General features: G+C 44.8%; 1 protein-coding gene across 1 annotated transcript in view; it reads left to right on the forward strand.

The window, feature by feature from the left end:
• The first annotated feature begins 369 nt into the window (after positions 1 to 369).
• The window catches only part of LOC126191564 (neuronal acetylcholine receptor subunit alpha-10-like), a 253654-nt gene continuing 237419 nt past the window's right edge, over positions 370 to 16604 (forward strand). The window contains exon 1 of the mRNA XM_049932480.1: positions 370 to 449. Coding sequence (XP_049788437.1) covers positions 371 to 449 — 79 coding nt within the window. The 5' untranslated portion in view covers position 370. The remainder of the gene's footprint in view (positions 450 to 16604) is intronic.

Consider the following 16604-nt stretch of genomic DNA (forward strand, 5'->3'; position numbering starts at 1 on the left):
GCGGAGTATGGATGTAGATGTAGATGTAATAAAAGCTAACCTGATTGCGACAGACTGTTATGTGCCTCTCCTTCCTTATAGTCTAGGATCGCTGTGCATGACAGTTCCTTACGGAATCAAAAGTTGGACTAATGGTCCATTCCGCACTACATTAGGGTGACCGGATGTTTTTGGTCAGATAGTGGAGGCTGCAGGTGCGACGTATCTGCACGCTGAGAATTCCCGTGCTGCCGGACACGGTAGCCCTGGCTGGAAGCGCGCGGTCGGCGGTAATCGGCATCGCGATCTCTGGGGGCGTCGCCGCGCCGCGCTGCGCCATATCACGCGGCCCGCCTCCGCCTCCGCCCCCGCAGCCAGTCTGACGGCGGCCATGGCTTCGGCGGACGCCCTCCTGCTGCTGCTGCTGCCGTTGCTGCTGCTGACTTCTGCTAGAGCGGACATCAAGCCAGGTCTGTAGCCCTGCTCCGCATCTGCATCTTTGTATACCAGTACACAACACCGCCTATGTGCAGGGCGTGGCGTAGGGTACTTCGTGCTATTAATATCGATATTCTGTTCACTCCACTCGTGTACTAAACGAGGGAATAATGACTGCCTACAGCAGGGGTCTCCAAACTACGGCCCGCGGGCAGAAACCGGCCCGCGAGGTCCGGCAAACCGGCCCGCATAAGGCTGTCCGGACATCCCCGGTATCCGGCCCGCCAACAATTCAGTTTCGAGGCCTATCGCGACCAATACACCGCGACATTGGCTCTGCTATTCGCTACCAGACTACATAACTAAACTTATTGTTGCGCCGCTTGAAATAACAATGCGTTGACATACTCTACCTCTGTTACGTCTTGCAGTAATAGCGTTGCTAACAATGATTTTGAGATTTCGGTAACTTTGCAGGACGCTTTCGTGAAGAATGTGCAGTGACATACTTTTTTTTTCGTTGAAATTCGCCAGAACAAAATACGCCAGAATTTCGGTCTGGTACGTCCACCAATCAAAATTATGTAATTAAATAAAAATCGTAGTTCGTTTCAGTGCTAGCTATTCCCACAGCCTTAGATTTTTGCGATTTCATCTTTCCTTTAGCCTTACATTACGGTGATCGTGGAGTGCTAGGGTGCTTTAATTCCTCTAGGTACATCTTGGCCCTTATGACTTCGTGGAGGAGTCAATGTGGCCCGCGGACTATAAAGTTTGGAGACCCCTGGTCTACAGCATTAACCCAAGCTTCACCCGCAAAATCTCAAATTCATTTTAGTATGAGAGACAGTGGTCTCTAGTAACATCAAAAACGAATTGCAAATCGCCTGATTTTTATCTTCATTTCTGTTTGTACCAGTTGTGTTGTTGTGATCTTCAGTGGTTTGATGCAGCTCTCTATGCTACTCTATTGTGGTATGCGTACTGTAAGACCTTCGGTACACACACCATCAGATTATTTGACTTGTCGCTCTAAAAAAGTAGGCGAGTGTCAGCAATAGGTCTCGTGGTCTTATCGTCGCGTGTTTATCTTCTGCCGTTAGGTCAGACGATAGAAATGCCACTTGCACACTTAGAGTAGCACATTGACGGTGACCAACTTTAAACAGAACTTGTTTAATTTTCACACACATTTTAACTTGATTCTGGATGCTATTTACAATGGACAATCTGAAGTTCCTTTGGTCTTGGTGCGTTAATCTTATTCTCACACATCTCTGATACTTGACAAAGTGTCTATACATTTATCCACATGGCTAGGTACAGGAATATGATAATCTTATTAGGCGCAGACTGAAACTTGACTATAGACTAATGCAGACTAATGTAGACTGATTAATCGGAGGTCTGTACACTCGTTATAATACCTCGGGCGTTCATGTATCACTCCGCGAGTGTGATCCGCGAGGAGAAAACATTCTACGCTAGCAGCAATCTCATTGGCTGCATTACATATTAATACGTGGATCGGTGGAAGCAGAATTTGGTCCGTCTCTATGACAGCGCCATCTCGTAGTGCGGAGACGGACGAGCGCTGCGCCTGCGCTGTTGTGCTTAGCGGGGCGCGCTCTAGTGGGAAAGTTGTGTACGCGCTGACTACGCGGAACTATGTACACAACATCTATCCAATGCAAGCATTTTCATCTTCCAATTACTACTGCAACTACATCCTTCTGAAACTGCTTTCTGGTTTATCCCTTTTTTCCCCACTACAGTTTTCACTCCCGCTGCCCCACTACCACTTCCCACTAATACTAACCTCATGATACCTTGGTGTCTCAGAATGATGATGATGATGTTTGGTTTGTGGGGCGCTCAACTGCGTGGTTATCAGCGCCCGTACAATCACCCAATCTTTGCCCAGTCCAATTTCGCCACTTTCCTGGATGATGATGAAATGATGAGGACAACACAAACACCCAGTCATCTCGAGGCAGGTGAAAATCCCTGACCCCACTGGGAAGCGAACCCGGGACCCCGTGCTCGGGAAGCGAGAACGCTACCGCGAGACCACGAGCGGTGGACGTCTCAGAATGTATCATATCAACCGATCCCTCCTAGTTAAGTTCTGCCACAAAATTATTCTCACTAATTCTATTCAGTACATCCCCATTGATAATGTGATCTACCCATCTAATCTCCAGCACCGTGTTTAAAAAGCATGTATTCTCTCCTGTTAGTTGTCCATGTTTCACTTCCACACATTGCTACACTCTAGACCAATATCTATAGAAAAGGTTCTTGTTGTGTACATAGTTCCGCGTAGTCAGCGAGTACACAATTTTCCCACTAGAGCGCGCCCCGCTAAGCACAACAGCGCAGGCGCAGCACTCGTCCATCTCTGCACTATGAGATGGCGCTGCCTTAGAGACGGACCAAATTCTGCTTCCACCGATCCACGTATCAATGTGTAACGTACCCAATGAGATTTCTGCTAACGTAGAACGTTTTCTCCTCGCAGATCACACTCGCGCAGTGATACATGAACGCGCGAGGTATTATAACGAGTGTACAGACCTCCGATTAGTTAGTCTGCATTAGTCTGCATTAGTCTGCACCAGTCTGAACCAGTCTTCATTTGTCTGCACCAGTCTGAACCAGTCTGCAATTGTCTGCACCAGTCTGTACCAGTCTGCATTTGTCTGCACCAGTCTATAGTCAAGTTTCAGTCTGCACCTAATAAGATTACCATATCCTGTACATAGCCATGAAGATAAATGTATAGACACTTTGTCAAGTATCAGAGATATGTGAGAATAAGATTAACGTACCAAGACCAAAGGAACTTCAGATTGATAATTGTAAATAGCATCCATAATCAAGTTAAGTAAGGTTTATGATTGTTATTATTTTAATAAATGTGTGTGAAAATTAATCAAGTTGTGTTTAAAGTTGGTCACCGTCAAGCTGCTACTCTAAGCGTGCAAGTGGCATTTCTATCGTCTGACCTAATGGCAGAAGATAAACACGCCACGATAAGCCCACTAGACATATTGCTGACACTTGCCTACTTCGTTAGAGCGACAAGTCAAATAATCTGATGGTGTGTGTACTGAAGGTCTTACAGTACGCACACCACAGTTCTCTTACACGTAAATGTATATTCGATGTTAACAAACTTCTCTTCACCAGAAACACTTTTCTTTTCATTGCCACTGTTCATTTTATATCCTCTCTACGTGGTCCATCATCAGTTATTTTGCTGCCCAAACAGAAAAACTTATCTACTACTTTTATCATCTCTTTTCCTAATCAACCTCCCTATGCATGACTCACATTCCATTCCACATTCCATTATCCTCTTTTGCTTTTGTTGATGTTTATCTTATCATCTTACATCCTCCTTTCAAGACACTCCCCATTCCATTCAACTGCTCTTGGAACTATTTTGCTGAATCTCATTGACAAATCTACAAGTTTTAATTATTTCCCCTTGGATTTTAATTCCTACTCCAAATTTTTCTTTACTTTCCTTCACAACGCACTGTATGTACAGCTTGAATAATGTCGCGGATGGGCTATAACCCTGTCTCACTCCGTTCTCAACCACTGCTTCCCTTTGATGGTACTCGACTCTTACAACTGCCTTCTTGTTTCTGCACAAATTGTAAATAGCCTTTCGCTCCTTGTATTTTATCCCTGCTACTTTCAGAATGCCAAAGAGAGTACTCCAATCAAGATTGCCAAAAGCTTTCTGTGAGTCTACAAGTGATATAAACGTAGGTTTGCGTTTCCTTAACCCATTTTCTAAAGATGTTGTAGGGTCAGTATTGCCTTGCTTGTTCCTACATTTCTCCGGAACACAAACCAGTCTTCCCCAAGGAAGTTTCTTCTGCAAGAAATTCCTCTTCTTCTTCTTCTTCTTATTATTATTATTTCGCAATCATGAGTTACTAAAATGATAGCTCGGTAATATTCACACCTGTCAGCTCTTAGGGTCTTTGGAATTGGAATCATTATCTGTGCCAGTACTCCGGTGAAAATATCGGCACAACGACTCAAGCATCAACGGTATGCACCGTGTGTCGTTTATTGATAGGAGACGTCTTCCACTCCTTCGCAATGCTTTATGAAAGCAGTAATCCCACCGTGCTCTTCTCCCTCTAGCTCGCATTCGGTACTGCTCGGTTCTATCTCGAGTTAGTTTTTCCAGCAGTGTTAGTTGTACCTTAACAGTGATCTACACAGTATTGATAGGATTCCTGACAGAGTAACTGTACCCGTCTGATTGTTGTTGCATTATTCAGTGTTGTGTGCTGTATATTGCAGGCTTGTAGCGTTTATCTCTTTTTGAGGATGCAAATAAAACCTGGGACATTTACCGATGTCGCTTCTTCTTGCACTGCTACTTTAGTAAAATGTCGGATCGCGGAAGACAATTCAGTCAGTTATTCTGTTGCTAACATATTTTCAGAGAAGAACGTAAATGGGATACCAAACAGAATATAGTAAATCATAAATACACTACATGATCAAAACTATACGGACACCCCTGCGCAGTGCGGAATTGATCACTAGATGACACAAAAGGCGGACCCGCCAGCATTAAAGGTGTCGGGTACCATTCTATTGTCAGTAGAGAAACAGGAGCAGCACAATGGGTCGATCAGGAAATCTCAGTGGCTTCGAATGTGGATTAGTCACTGGATGTCACCAGAGTAACAAATCCGTTAACGACACTTCAACACTTCTAACGCTATCTAAATTGACTGTTGATGACGTGAAATGGAAACGCGAAGGTACAAGGTGTCACTACTCACTTCCAAAGTGTTACTACCATTCCATCTGGCACAGTGACTGTGGGTAGGGACTTAAAAATAATGGAATACAAGGCTCGAGCAGCTCTTGACAAGTTAAAGGACGTTGTGGTGGTGTAAACTGTGACACCATTCGATAGTGGATGACTGGAATCAAGTGGTTTGGGTTGAAGAATCTCGCTCTATCCTGTGTCAGTCCGATGGAAGGGTTTAGGTTTGGCGAATGCCTGAAGGACGTAACTTGACATCGTGTGTAGTGCCAACAGTGAAGTAGGGAGAAGGCAGTGTTACGGTGTGGATGTTTTTTCCGTGGTGAGATTGTGGTCCCCTTATTGCGCTTAAGGAAGTGCTAAATGTGGAAAGATACGAAAACATTTTACAGCATTGTGGACTGTGTCTTCCCTGTACAGTAGAGGACTTGTTCGTAGACGATGTTTGTATCAGCATGACAGTCCATTCTATAATGAAGCAGAGAGAGGCAATGGTTTGTGGCCAGTAACATTCCCTGAAATGAGCTGGCCTTTCCAGAGCCCTAACATGAATCCAATGGAACACCTTGGGATGAATTAGAACGTCGACTTCGCTCTAGACCCCAGCGTCCTGCACCACTACCGTCTGAGGTCTCAGTGCTTCAGGAACAATGGTTTGCCGTTCCTCCATAGACATTCAGACACCTCTCTGAAAGTGTCCCCAACAGAGTTCAATCAGTCATACAGGCGAAGGCTGGACATACCTACACCGATGTCCACTAATAAGTGTTCTGATACTTTTGATCAGGGACTGTACATTGTTGTTGTTGTTGTTGTTGTTGTGGTCTTCAGTCTAGAGACTGGTTGTATGCAGTCCTCCATGCTACTCTGTCCTGTGCAAGGTTCTTCATCTTCCAGTACCTACTGCAACCTACATCCTTCTGAATCTGCTTAGTGTATTCATCTCTTGGTCTCCCTCTATGGTTTTTACCCTCCACGCTGCCCTCCAATACTTAATTGGTGATATACTGATGCCTCAGAACATGTCCTACCAACCTATCCCTTCTTCTACTCAAGTTGCGCCACAAATTCCTCTTCTCCCTAATTCTATTCAGGACCTCCTCATTAGTTACGTGATCTACCCATCTAATCTTCAGCATTCTGCTGTAGCACCACATTTCGAAAGCTTCTATTCTTTCCTTGTCTAAACCAGTTATAGTCCATGTTTCATTTCCACATATCGCTACATTCCATACAAATACTTTCAGAAATGACTTCCTGAAACTTAGATCTACGAGTATACTCGATGTTAACAAATTTCTCTTCTTCAGAAACGCTTTTCTTTCCCTTATTACTCTATAGTTAGCAAATAGAGACCAAGTGCCTCTTATACGAAGACATTCAGAAACCATCCCTGAAAAGCCTCCGGACTACTACTGGCGGATTTCAATGTCGCTCATTATACTACACAAGGCACTGCACACCCCGCGGCAGAAGTTTACTGCAAATGTTAACGATTTTCTATCCCTTTCGTATTGTGTGAGGGAAAAGTTGCCGTCTATATGTTTGTGCCCACGCGCTAGTCTCATGTATCTTCTGCTCACGGTCCGTATGCGATCAATGCAGTGGTGGTAGCTACATTGCTGCACAGTGTTCAAATGGTTCAAATGGCTCTGAGCACTATGGGACTTAACATCTGAGGTCATCAGTCCCCTAAAACTTAGAACTACTTAAACCTAACTAACCTAACGACATCACACACAACCATGCCCGAGGCAGGATTCGAACCTGTGACCGTAGCAGTAGCGCGGTTCCGGACTGAAGCGGCTAGAACCGCTCGGCCACCGCAGCCGGAGCTGCACAGTGTTTCTCGAATACGTGTTTCCTAAATTTACCCAGCGGAGTTCCACGAGAACACCCCCATCTTCCCCTTTAAGTTCCTCGAATACCTCAGGTATGGACTATGCCAATCTCTTACTATCCTAGGGGTGTGTCTATGAATTCGTACAGTACTTGGTATGCCCACTCAATAAGGACCCTGGAACAGTGCTCTAGCATTTGTTGCATTAGCACGTCGTTACGATTTTATTTACAGATGCATTGCTGTGTCTTCCCATTTCATGTCGCTTCTTAACGATCTCAGGTGCCTCACACAGGGTGTTACAAAAAGGTACGGCCAAACTTTCAGGAAACATTCCTCATACACAAAGAAAGAAAATATGTTATATGGACATGTGTCCGGAAACGCTTACTTTCCATGTTAGAGCTCATTTTATTACTTCTCTTCAAATCACAATAATCATGGAATGGAAACACACAGTAACAGAACGTACCAGCGTGACTTCAAACACTTTGTTACAAGAAATGTTCAAAATGTTTTCCGTTAGCGAGGATACATGCATCCAACCTCCGTCGCACGGAATTCCTGATGCGCTGATGCAGCCCTGGAGAATGGCGTATTGTATCACAGCCGTCCACAATACGAGCACGAAGAGTCTCTACATTTGTTACCGGGGTTGCGTAGATAAGAGCTTTCAAATGCTCCCATAAATGAAAGTCAAGAGGGTTGAGGTCAGGAGAGCGTGGGGGCCGTGGAATTGGTCCGCCTCTACCAATCCATCGGTCACCTAATCTGTTGTTGACAAGCGTACGAACACTTCGACTGAAATGTGCAGGAGCTCCATCGTGCATGAACCACATGTTGTGTCGTACTTGTAAAGGCACATGTTCTAGCAGCACAGGTAGAGTATCCCGTATGCAATCATGATAACGTGCTCCATTGAGCGTAGGTGGAAGAACATGGGGCGCAATCAAAACATCACCAACAATGCCTGCCCAAACGTTCACAGAAAATCTGTGTTGATGACGTGATTGCACAATTGCGTGCGAATTCTCGTCAGCCCACACATGTTGATTGTGACAATTTACAATTTGATCACGTTGGAATGAAGCCTCATCCGTAAAGAGAACATTTGCACTGAAATGAGGATTGACACATTGTTGGATGAACCATTCGCAGAAGTGTACCCGTGGAGGCCAATCAGCTGCTGATAGTGTCTGCACACGCTGTACATTGTACGGAAACAACTGGTTCTCCCGTAGCACTCTCCATACAGTGACGTGGTCAACGTTACCTTGTACAGCAGCAACTTCTCTGACGCTGACATTAAGGTTATCGTCAACTGCACCAAGAATTGACTCGTCCATTGCAGGCGTCCTCGTCGTTCTAGGTCTTCCCCAGTCGCGAGTCATAGGCTGGAATGTTCCGTGCTCCCTAAGACGCCGATCAATTGCTTCGAACGTCTTCCTGTCGGGACACCTTCGTTCTGGAAATCTGTCTCGATACAAACGTACCGCGCCACGGCTATTGCCCCGTGCTAATCCATACATCAAATGGGCATCTGCCAACTCCGCATTTGTAAACATTGCACTGACTGAAAACCCACGTTCGTGATGAACAGTAACCTGTTGATACTACGTACTTCAAATGACTCTGAGCACTATGGGACTCAACATCTTAGGTCATAAGTCCCCTAGAACTTGGAACTACTTAAACCTAACTAACCTAAGGACATCACACACACCCATGCCCGAGGCAGGATTCGAACCTGCGACCGTAGCAGTCCCGCGGTTCCGGACTGCAGCGTCAGAACCGCTAGTCCACCGCGGCCGGCAACTACGTACTGATGTGCTTGATGCTAGTACTGTAGAGCAATGAGTTGCATGTCAACACAAGCACCGAAGTCAACATTACCTTCCTTCAATTGGGCCAACTGGCGGTGAATCGAGGAAGTACAGTACATACTGTCGAAACTAAAATGAGCTCTAACATGGAAATTTAGCGTTTCCGGACACGTGTCCACATAACATCTTTTCTTTATTTGTGTGTGAGGAATGTTTCCTGAAAGTTTGGCCGTACCTTTTTGTAACACCCTGTATATGCGCCTGTCATCCGAGAGCAAGTAATGGACTCTCTCCGACAGTCTGTGTAAGCCCGCGCCATTGGTCGGAGACAAGTAGCACCTGCATTAGGCACAGGCTTCCAGTAGCACCACAACGCAAACGGCTGCGTTCGGAGTGGTGCCGTGACCAAGAAACATCCACTGGTGATCAACAGCATCGTATTGCCTTCAGTCACGAACCACGGCTGTCCACTTTCACGAGTGACCATCGTCGACGAGCTTGGTGATGACCTGGAGAGAATGCCTATTCTTCCAGAGACATAGAGGTGATACTCCTTGTGTCTTGGTGCGGGGAACCATCGGGTATGACTTCAGATCACGGCCGGTAGTGACTGAGGGACCTGCGAGGCCACAACGGTACGTCTTGGACATTGTCTGTCCTCATACATGACCTCTCTTGCGACAGTATCATGGTGGCATTTTGCAATAGAACAATGGTCTTCCGTACCTGGTACCTGTCGTTATGGACTGTCTGCGTGCTATTGAGGTATTTCTGTGTGCAACAAGATCCCCGTGTGTGCAGAAAGATCCCATATTTGGGACCAGCCCCGACGGAAATTGCGTCCCAGTGCCATTGTCCAGGATTGAGGACCCACTTACAACAGTTGTTAGCCATCTAGCCTCCGAAGAGGGTACAGCGGCTTTGTAGCATCTCTCACAAGCGAATCAGTGCAAGCATGCAGGCCAGATCGGGTGCAACATTAACTGGGCTCATACCGTCCAGTTCTTTGTGAATTTGATCCGATTTTGTAATCACCCAAATGATATCACCTTCTCTGTCAACCGTTTATTCAGCCTTTTCATCCTTTTCTGGGTGCTACAGTTTTTTTTTAATTGGGCGGTGTAGTTTACAAAACCGCTCACGGTACTGATCCGCAAAAAAACTGGAATTACGTTGGCGGCGAGTTTCAGCTACCTCTTCCTATTTAGCGTGGACTTCAAATTGGTAACTCACTCAATGAACACTGGAATACAGTCAGTACCGAATATAATGTTAAGAAGATGTAAAGAAGTCAGAATTAACAGCTCATTCAGTTGAGGATACTTTAGCGGATTATAATAACATGGTACATTTGAATCGGTCTGCAAATGATATTCCTGTGATATTGAAAAATCTTCTTGAGAAATTAAAAATCCCTTTGAGAAACTATAAGATCCTGTTCAGTAAATAAAAATCTTCTGGAAAATTTACAAAAAATCCTCTTCGTAAATCGAAAATCCTCTCAGAAACCAGAACTCCTCTCAGAAACTAAAAATGCACCTAGTAATTTAAAATACTGTTGAAAATTAAAAATCTTGGAGACTAACATTTGTCTTGGAAAGCAAAAATCATCTTAGAATCGAAGAATCTCTTAGAAAGTATCTTCTTAGAAGATATAAAATTTCTTGGAAAATAAAAATCCCTATGAAAACCAAAATTCTCTTGAAACCTAGCCGTATATTACCTAAATTACCTTACGTTTTTATGTACTACCCCTGTGTTAGTGGCCGGCATACATGTAATTACACAACTCAAAATGATTGTGTTAATAGGTCCGTTCCACTTAGGCATATGTGTAAATTTGCCTTGCTTGAAAAATTCGAGTGCTTTATATTGATAAACAGTCCACCCATCCGCTGAGAGGGCTACTCTTAGAAATTTCTGAAATATGAATTTGTGCTAGTTTTTCTATGTCGTGCTGCTTCACTCACTGGAGTAGACAATCTTAGAATACTTTGTCAAGGAACGTCTCTGTGGACACATCTTAACATACGAATTTTACACTGAGGTACAAAATGGACCTTTGTAAATGTTTCGAAACGTGTGCTTAAGTATTTTATTTGTGTGTGGTACCGTGGTGCAATGCTCGTCTTTGTCTGATAAAATTTGACTTTTTTTGGCGATACATGGAAAGTTTATCAAAAAGACGGATTTAAAAGCAGAGAAATTTTAGATCTGGCGAAGTTCACAATAAATCCGACTACGAACCAACAGCGTCACCAGTCTTAGGTCTTAGATTAATAATCGTTGTGAGATGATGATGATGATATTTGGTTTGGGGGGCGCTCAACTGCGTGGTTATCAGCGCCCGTACAATTACCCAATCTTTGCTCAGTCCAATTTCGCCACTTTCCTGGATGATGATGAAATGATGAGGACAACACAAACACCCAGTCATCTCGAGGCAGGTGAAAATCCCTGACCCCGCCGGGAATCGAACCCGGGACCCCGTGCTCGGGAAGCGAGAACGCTACCGCGAGACCACGAGCGGCGGACAATAATCGTTGTTTCTAACGGCGACCGAATGCAGACACATCGATTGTAGTCACCCAAAGGCAACCTAAACTCGATAACACGGATATAGCCTGAACATACGGTAGTAATAGTTGGTGGCACTTTGACCAAACCAGTATCAACTACAAGAACTGGGGATAAATTACCTTCTGGAACTCTGAAAACCTTGAGAAACAATAACTAACACTTTGAATATTAAGGCTGTCCAAGAAGGACGCAGCTTTTGAAATGCGCGACATTTCTATTCTGGTAAGTTAGCAGCACTGAACGTTTCACGAATTTCGTCTGTTTTCATTGTGGTTAGTAATGGAGCGCTTCACGAAGAAACAGCCTGTTGTCTTAGTGAAAACTATTTGTAAATGCGTTGGACGTCGCGCAGAGCCTGTCGGCGAACTCCGTGAAATGTTAGTTCATCAACGTACTGCACCGAATAAGTCGGTTATGATGAGAGTAATTGCTATATTGGAGATACCAGTTGCAGTTGTGGGCATTAAACCCTTCAGTCTTCCTCGTGTTACTCGTTCTGCGGAAAACATCGCTACAGTTAGTGTTAATGCTGCTGTAGGTCCGAAGAAATCTAATCGCTGACGTTCACAAAAAAGTGATATTCCCAGAACCATCACACATCGAATTTTAAAAGAAGATGTGCACATTTCGGTCAGTAAAACTCAAATGACACAAAAACTGAAACCAAACGATCACGATAAGCGCCGAGCTCGTGCCCTTTGAGCACCTGTAAAAAAAAGTGTAGACAAAAATTTCATCAAGAAAATAAAGTTCATTGGCGAAGCACTCTTTCTGTTGAATGGCTTCGTGAACAAACAAAATGGCAGGTTCTGAGACATAATACCCTCGATTAAGTATGAGAAAGCTATTACATCCACAATCAGTGACAGTATGGGGTGGAATTTGGTCTGAGAGCCCAACTGATCCGTACTTCTTCGAAGATGAAGCCGGAAACGCATTAACAGTCGTCCGCGAACGCTTCAGCAAGAGTTACGAGAGTTTTGTGGTCTGAACTGTGAAAGACGTATTGTGCTAAAGAAGCAATGACTGCTCCTATAACTCGTCATAGTTAAGCCTGAAACTTTCAGGCTGTTGTTGTTGTTGTTGTTGTTGTTGTCTTCAGTCCTGAGGCTGGTTTGATGCAGCTCTCCATGCTAATCTATCCTGTGCAAGCTCCTTCATCTCCCAGTACCTACTGCAACCTACATTCTTCTGAATCTGCTTAGTGTATTCATCTCTTGGTCTTCCTCTACGATTTTTACCCTCCACGCTGCCCTCCAATGCTAAATTTGTGATCCCTTGATGCCTCAGGACATGTCCTACCAACCGATCCCTTCTTCTAGTCAAGTTATGCCACACACTTCTCTTTTCCCCAATCCTATTCAATACCTCCTCATTAGTTATGTGATCTACCCATCTAATCTTCAGCATTCTTCTGTAGCACCACATTTCGAAAGCTTCTATTCTCTTCTTGTCCAAACTATTTATCGTCCATGTTTCACTTCCATACATGGCTACACTCCATACAAATACTTTCAGAAACGACTTCCTGACACTTAAATCTATACTCGATGTTAACAAATTTCTCTTCTTCAGAAACGCTTTCCTTGCCATGGCAAGTCTACATTTTATATCCTCTCTACTTCGACCATCATCAGTTATTTTGCTACCCAAATAGCAAAACTCCTTTACTACTTTAAGTGTCTTCTTTCCTAATCTAATTCTCTCAGCATCACCCGTCTTAATTCGACTGCATTCCGTTATCCTCGTTTTGCTTTTGTTGATGTTCATCTTATACCCTCCTTTCAAGACACTGTCCATTTCCTTCAACTGCTCTTCCAAGTCCTTTGCTGTCTCTGACAGAATTACAATTTCATCGGCGAACCTCAAAGTTTTTATTTCTTCTCCCTGGATTTTAATACGTACTCCAAATTTTTCTTTTGTTTGTTTTATTGCTTTCTCAATATACAGATTGAATAACATCGGGGAGAGGCTACAACCCCGTCTCACTCCCTTCCCAACCACTGCTTCCCTTTCATGCCCCTCAACTCTTATAACTGCCATCTGGTTTCTGTACAAATTGTAAATAGCCTTCCGCTCCCTGTATTTTACCCCTGCCACCTTCAGAATTTGAAAGAGAGTATTACAGTCAACATTGTCAAAAGCTTTCTCTAAGTCTACAAATGCTAGAAACGTAGGTTTGCCTTTCCTTAATCTATTTTCTAAGATAAGTCATAAGGTCAGTATTGCCTCACGTGTTCAACATTTCTACGGAGTGGCTTCAGGCTATGCAAAAAGAAAAAAAATAATGATGCTAATTCTGTGCCCCAAGTAACAATTTGTAAATGCAGTCTGACTCGTAAAGTTTGTTACATACATGTACACTTTCATGATTCAGCAAACCGAAATAATGGCCTAGCTTGGAAACTATTTGAATACTACACAGTGAGTAACGATTGATGCAGACGGTGATCCAAAAGAGAGCAAGTGTTAGCTTTCTGTGCATATCGTTCATCTGTACAATGAGAACGTTTTCCCTCTATGGTAACCACTGACACAATACAAAGAATAATTAAAACCTCAGAGGACAGTTCGTGAATATCTTCTTCTATCAACCTCACTGAAATACACCCCTGGAAATGGAAAAAAGAACACATTGACACCGTTGTGTCAGACCCACCATACTTGCTCCGGACACTGCTAGAGGGCTGTACAAGCAATGATCACACGCACGGCAAGCCGGACACACCAGGAACCGCGGTGTTGGCCGTCGAATGGCGCTAGCTGCGCAGCATTTGTGCACCGCCGCTGTCAGTGACAGCCAGTTTGCCGTGGCATACGGAGCTCCATCGCAGTCTTTAACACTGGTAGCATGCCGCGACAGCGTGGACGTAAACCGTATGTGCAGTTGACGGACTTTGAGCGAGGGCGTGTAGTGGGCATGAGGGAGGCCGGGTGGACGTACCGCCGAATTGCTCAACACGTGGGGCGTGAGGTCTCCACAGTACATCGATGTTGTCGCCAGTGGTCGGCGGAAGGTGCACGTGCCCGTCGACCTGGGACCGGACCGCAGCGACGCACGGATGCACGCCAAGACCGTAGGATCCTACGCAGTGCCGTAGGGGACCGCACCGCCACTTCCCAGCAAATTAGGGACACTGGTGCTCCTGGGGTATCGGCGAGGACCATTCGCAACCGTCTCCATGAAGCTGGGCTACGGTCCCGCACACCGTTAGGCCGTCTTCCGCTCACGCCCCAACATCGTGCAGCCCGCCTCCAGTGGTGTCGCGACAGGCGTGAATGGAGGGACGAATGGAGACGTGTCGTCTTCAGCGATGAGAGTCGCTTCTGCCTTGGTGCCAATGATGGTCGTATGCGTGTTTGGCGCCGTGCAGGTGAGCGCCACAATCAGGACTGCATACGACCGAGGCACACAGGGTCAACACCCGGCATCATGGTGTGGGGAGCGATCTCCTACACTGGCCGTACACCACTGGTGATCGTCGAGGGGACACTGAATAGTGCACGGTACATCCAAACCGTCATCGAACCCATCGTTCTACCATTCCTAGACCGGCAAGGGAACTTGCTGTTCCAGCAGGACAATGCACGTCCGCATGTATCCCGTGCCACCCAACGTGCTCTAGAAGGTGTAAGTCAACTACCCTGGCCAGCAAGATCTCCGGATCTGTCCCCCATTGAGCATGTTTGGGACTGGATGAAGCGTCGTCTCACGCGGTCTGCACGTCCAGCACGAACGCTGGTCCAACTGAGGCGCCAGGTGGAAATGGCATGGCAAGCCGTTCCACAGGACTACATCCAGCATCTCTACGGTCGTCTCCATGGGAGAATAGCAGCCTGCATTGCTGCGAAAGGTGGATATACACTGTACTAGTGCCGACATTGTGCATGCTCTGTTGCCTGTGTCTATGTGCCTGTGGTTCTGTCAGTGTGATCATGTGATGTATCTGACCGCAGGAATGTGTCAATAAAGTTTCCCCTTCCTGGGACAATGAATTCACGGTGTTCTTATTTCAATTTCCAGGAGTGTATGCGAGCTCACTCCACACAGTATTTAGCAAGCAACATTAATCGAAACAGCACATGTCGATCTACCTTGTCTGCACTGAAACCAGAGAAAACTTACTTATTACCTATAGTTTGTGACTGTCACTAAATATGTGGTTTTGTGTACCCCAGAATACTTATGGACTATGAGGCAAAACCACAGTACACAACAAGAAGGCCGCCATGCAGACGTGCACTATCATGTGATTTAGATCGAAATAATTCCGGAAGAAATAGATTCATGAATGTATATATTGTTATTAAAAATAGGTAAATGACATCCGAGCCTACATGGATCCTATAGCAAAAAATACAAAACTCAAAATTCACGACAAGTGACTGGAACATCACGTTCCCACTCCACGATTTTGAACAAAGCTTTAACTATTTCATAATTTAGGAAATGGTGAAAACTTTGAATTTGTAGTATGATCAGTTGAAAAGATAATATGAATTGCTATAATTCGACGGGCAGGTCGCCGAAGTGGCGTCAACTTGAAAGACCTGCACCCGGCGAACGGTCGACCCGATGGGAGGCCCTAGCCACACAACATTTTTTTTTTATTGCTATAATTAGATTCAATTCATTCAAGTATGATCAGCGTATGAGTATCCATTTTACCACCCACAGGTACGTTTCTGCCTGCCTGAATTTCACTATGGTAAATAACTGAACTGGTCTCACTCAATTGTTTTGTCATTATAGAATCTCCACATCAGCCCAGATAGCCGCCAGACAGAGGCAGTCTTCCTCCCAAGATGGAACACAGGTCTCCTCCAAACAGGGCACTAGAAACTAACAAAATGGCGAATAAAAATTCAGAAACAGCCTGCGGCTTCCCGTACATGAAGGCTCCCCAATGGTAGAAAAAAACTTACTCCTCAAAGATGCAACACTACACAAAGTGCCCATGGAAAGATATTCCTCATAATGTTCTACCGATTAACCGAAACTGATTACAGCAGTTATGCAAAAAGTATTGCGTAGATAAATATCGTGATCTACTAACAGCAAAATATAATGAGTAGAAATTAAAGTGTCAAATGAACAGGCAACTATTATCACACCTTCCTTTGTAAATTAAACAGA

This window comes from Schistocerca cancellata, chromosome 6 (genome assembly GCF_023864275.1).
Source record: "Schistocerca cancellata isolate TAMUIC-IGC-003103 chromosome 6, iqSchCanc2.1, whole genome shotgun sequence".
In the NCBI taxonomy this organism is placed as follows: domain Eukaryota; kingdom Metazoa; phylum Arthropoda; class Insecta; order Orthoptera; family Acrididae; genus Schistocerca; species Schistocerca cancellata.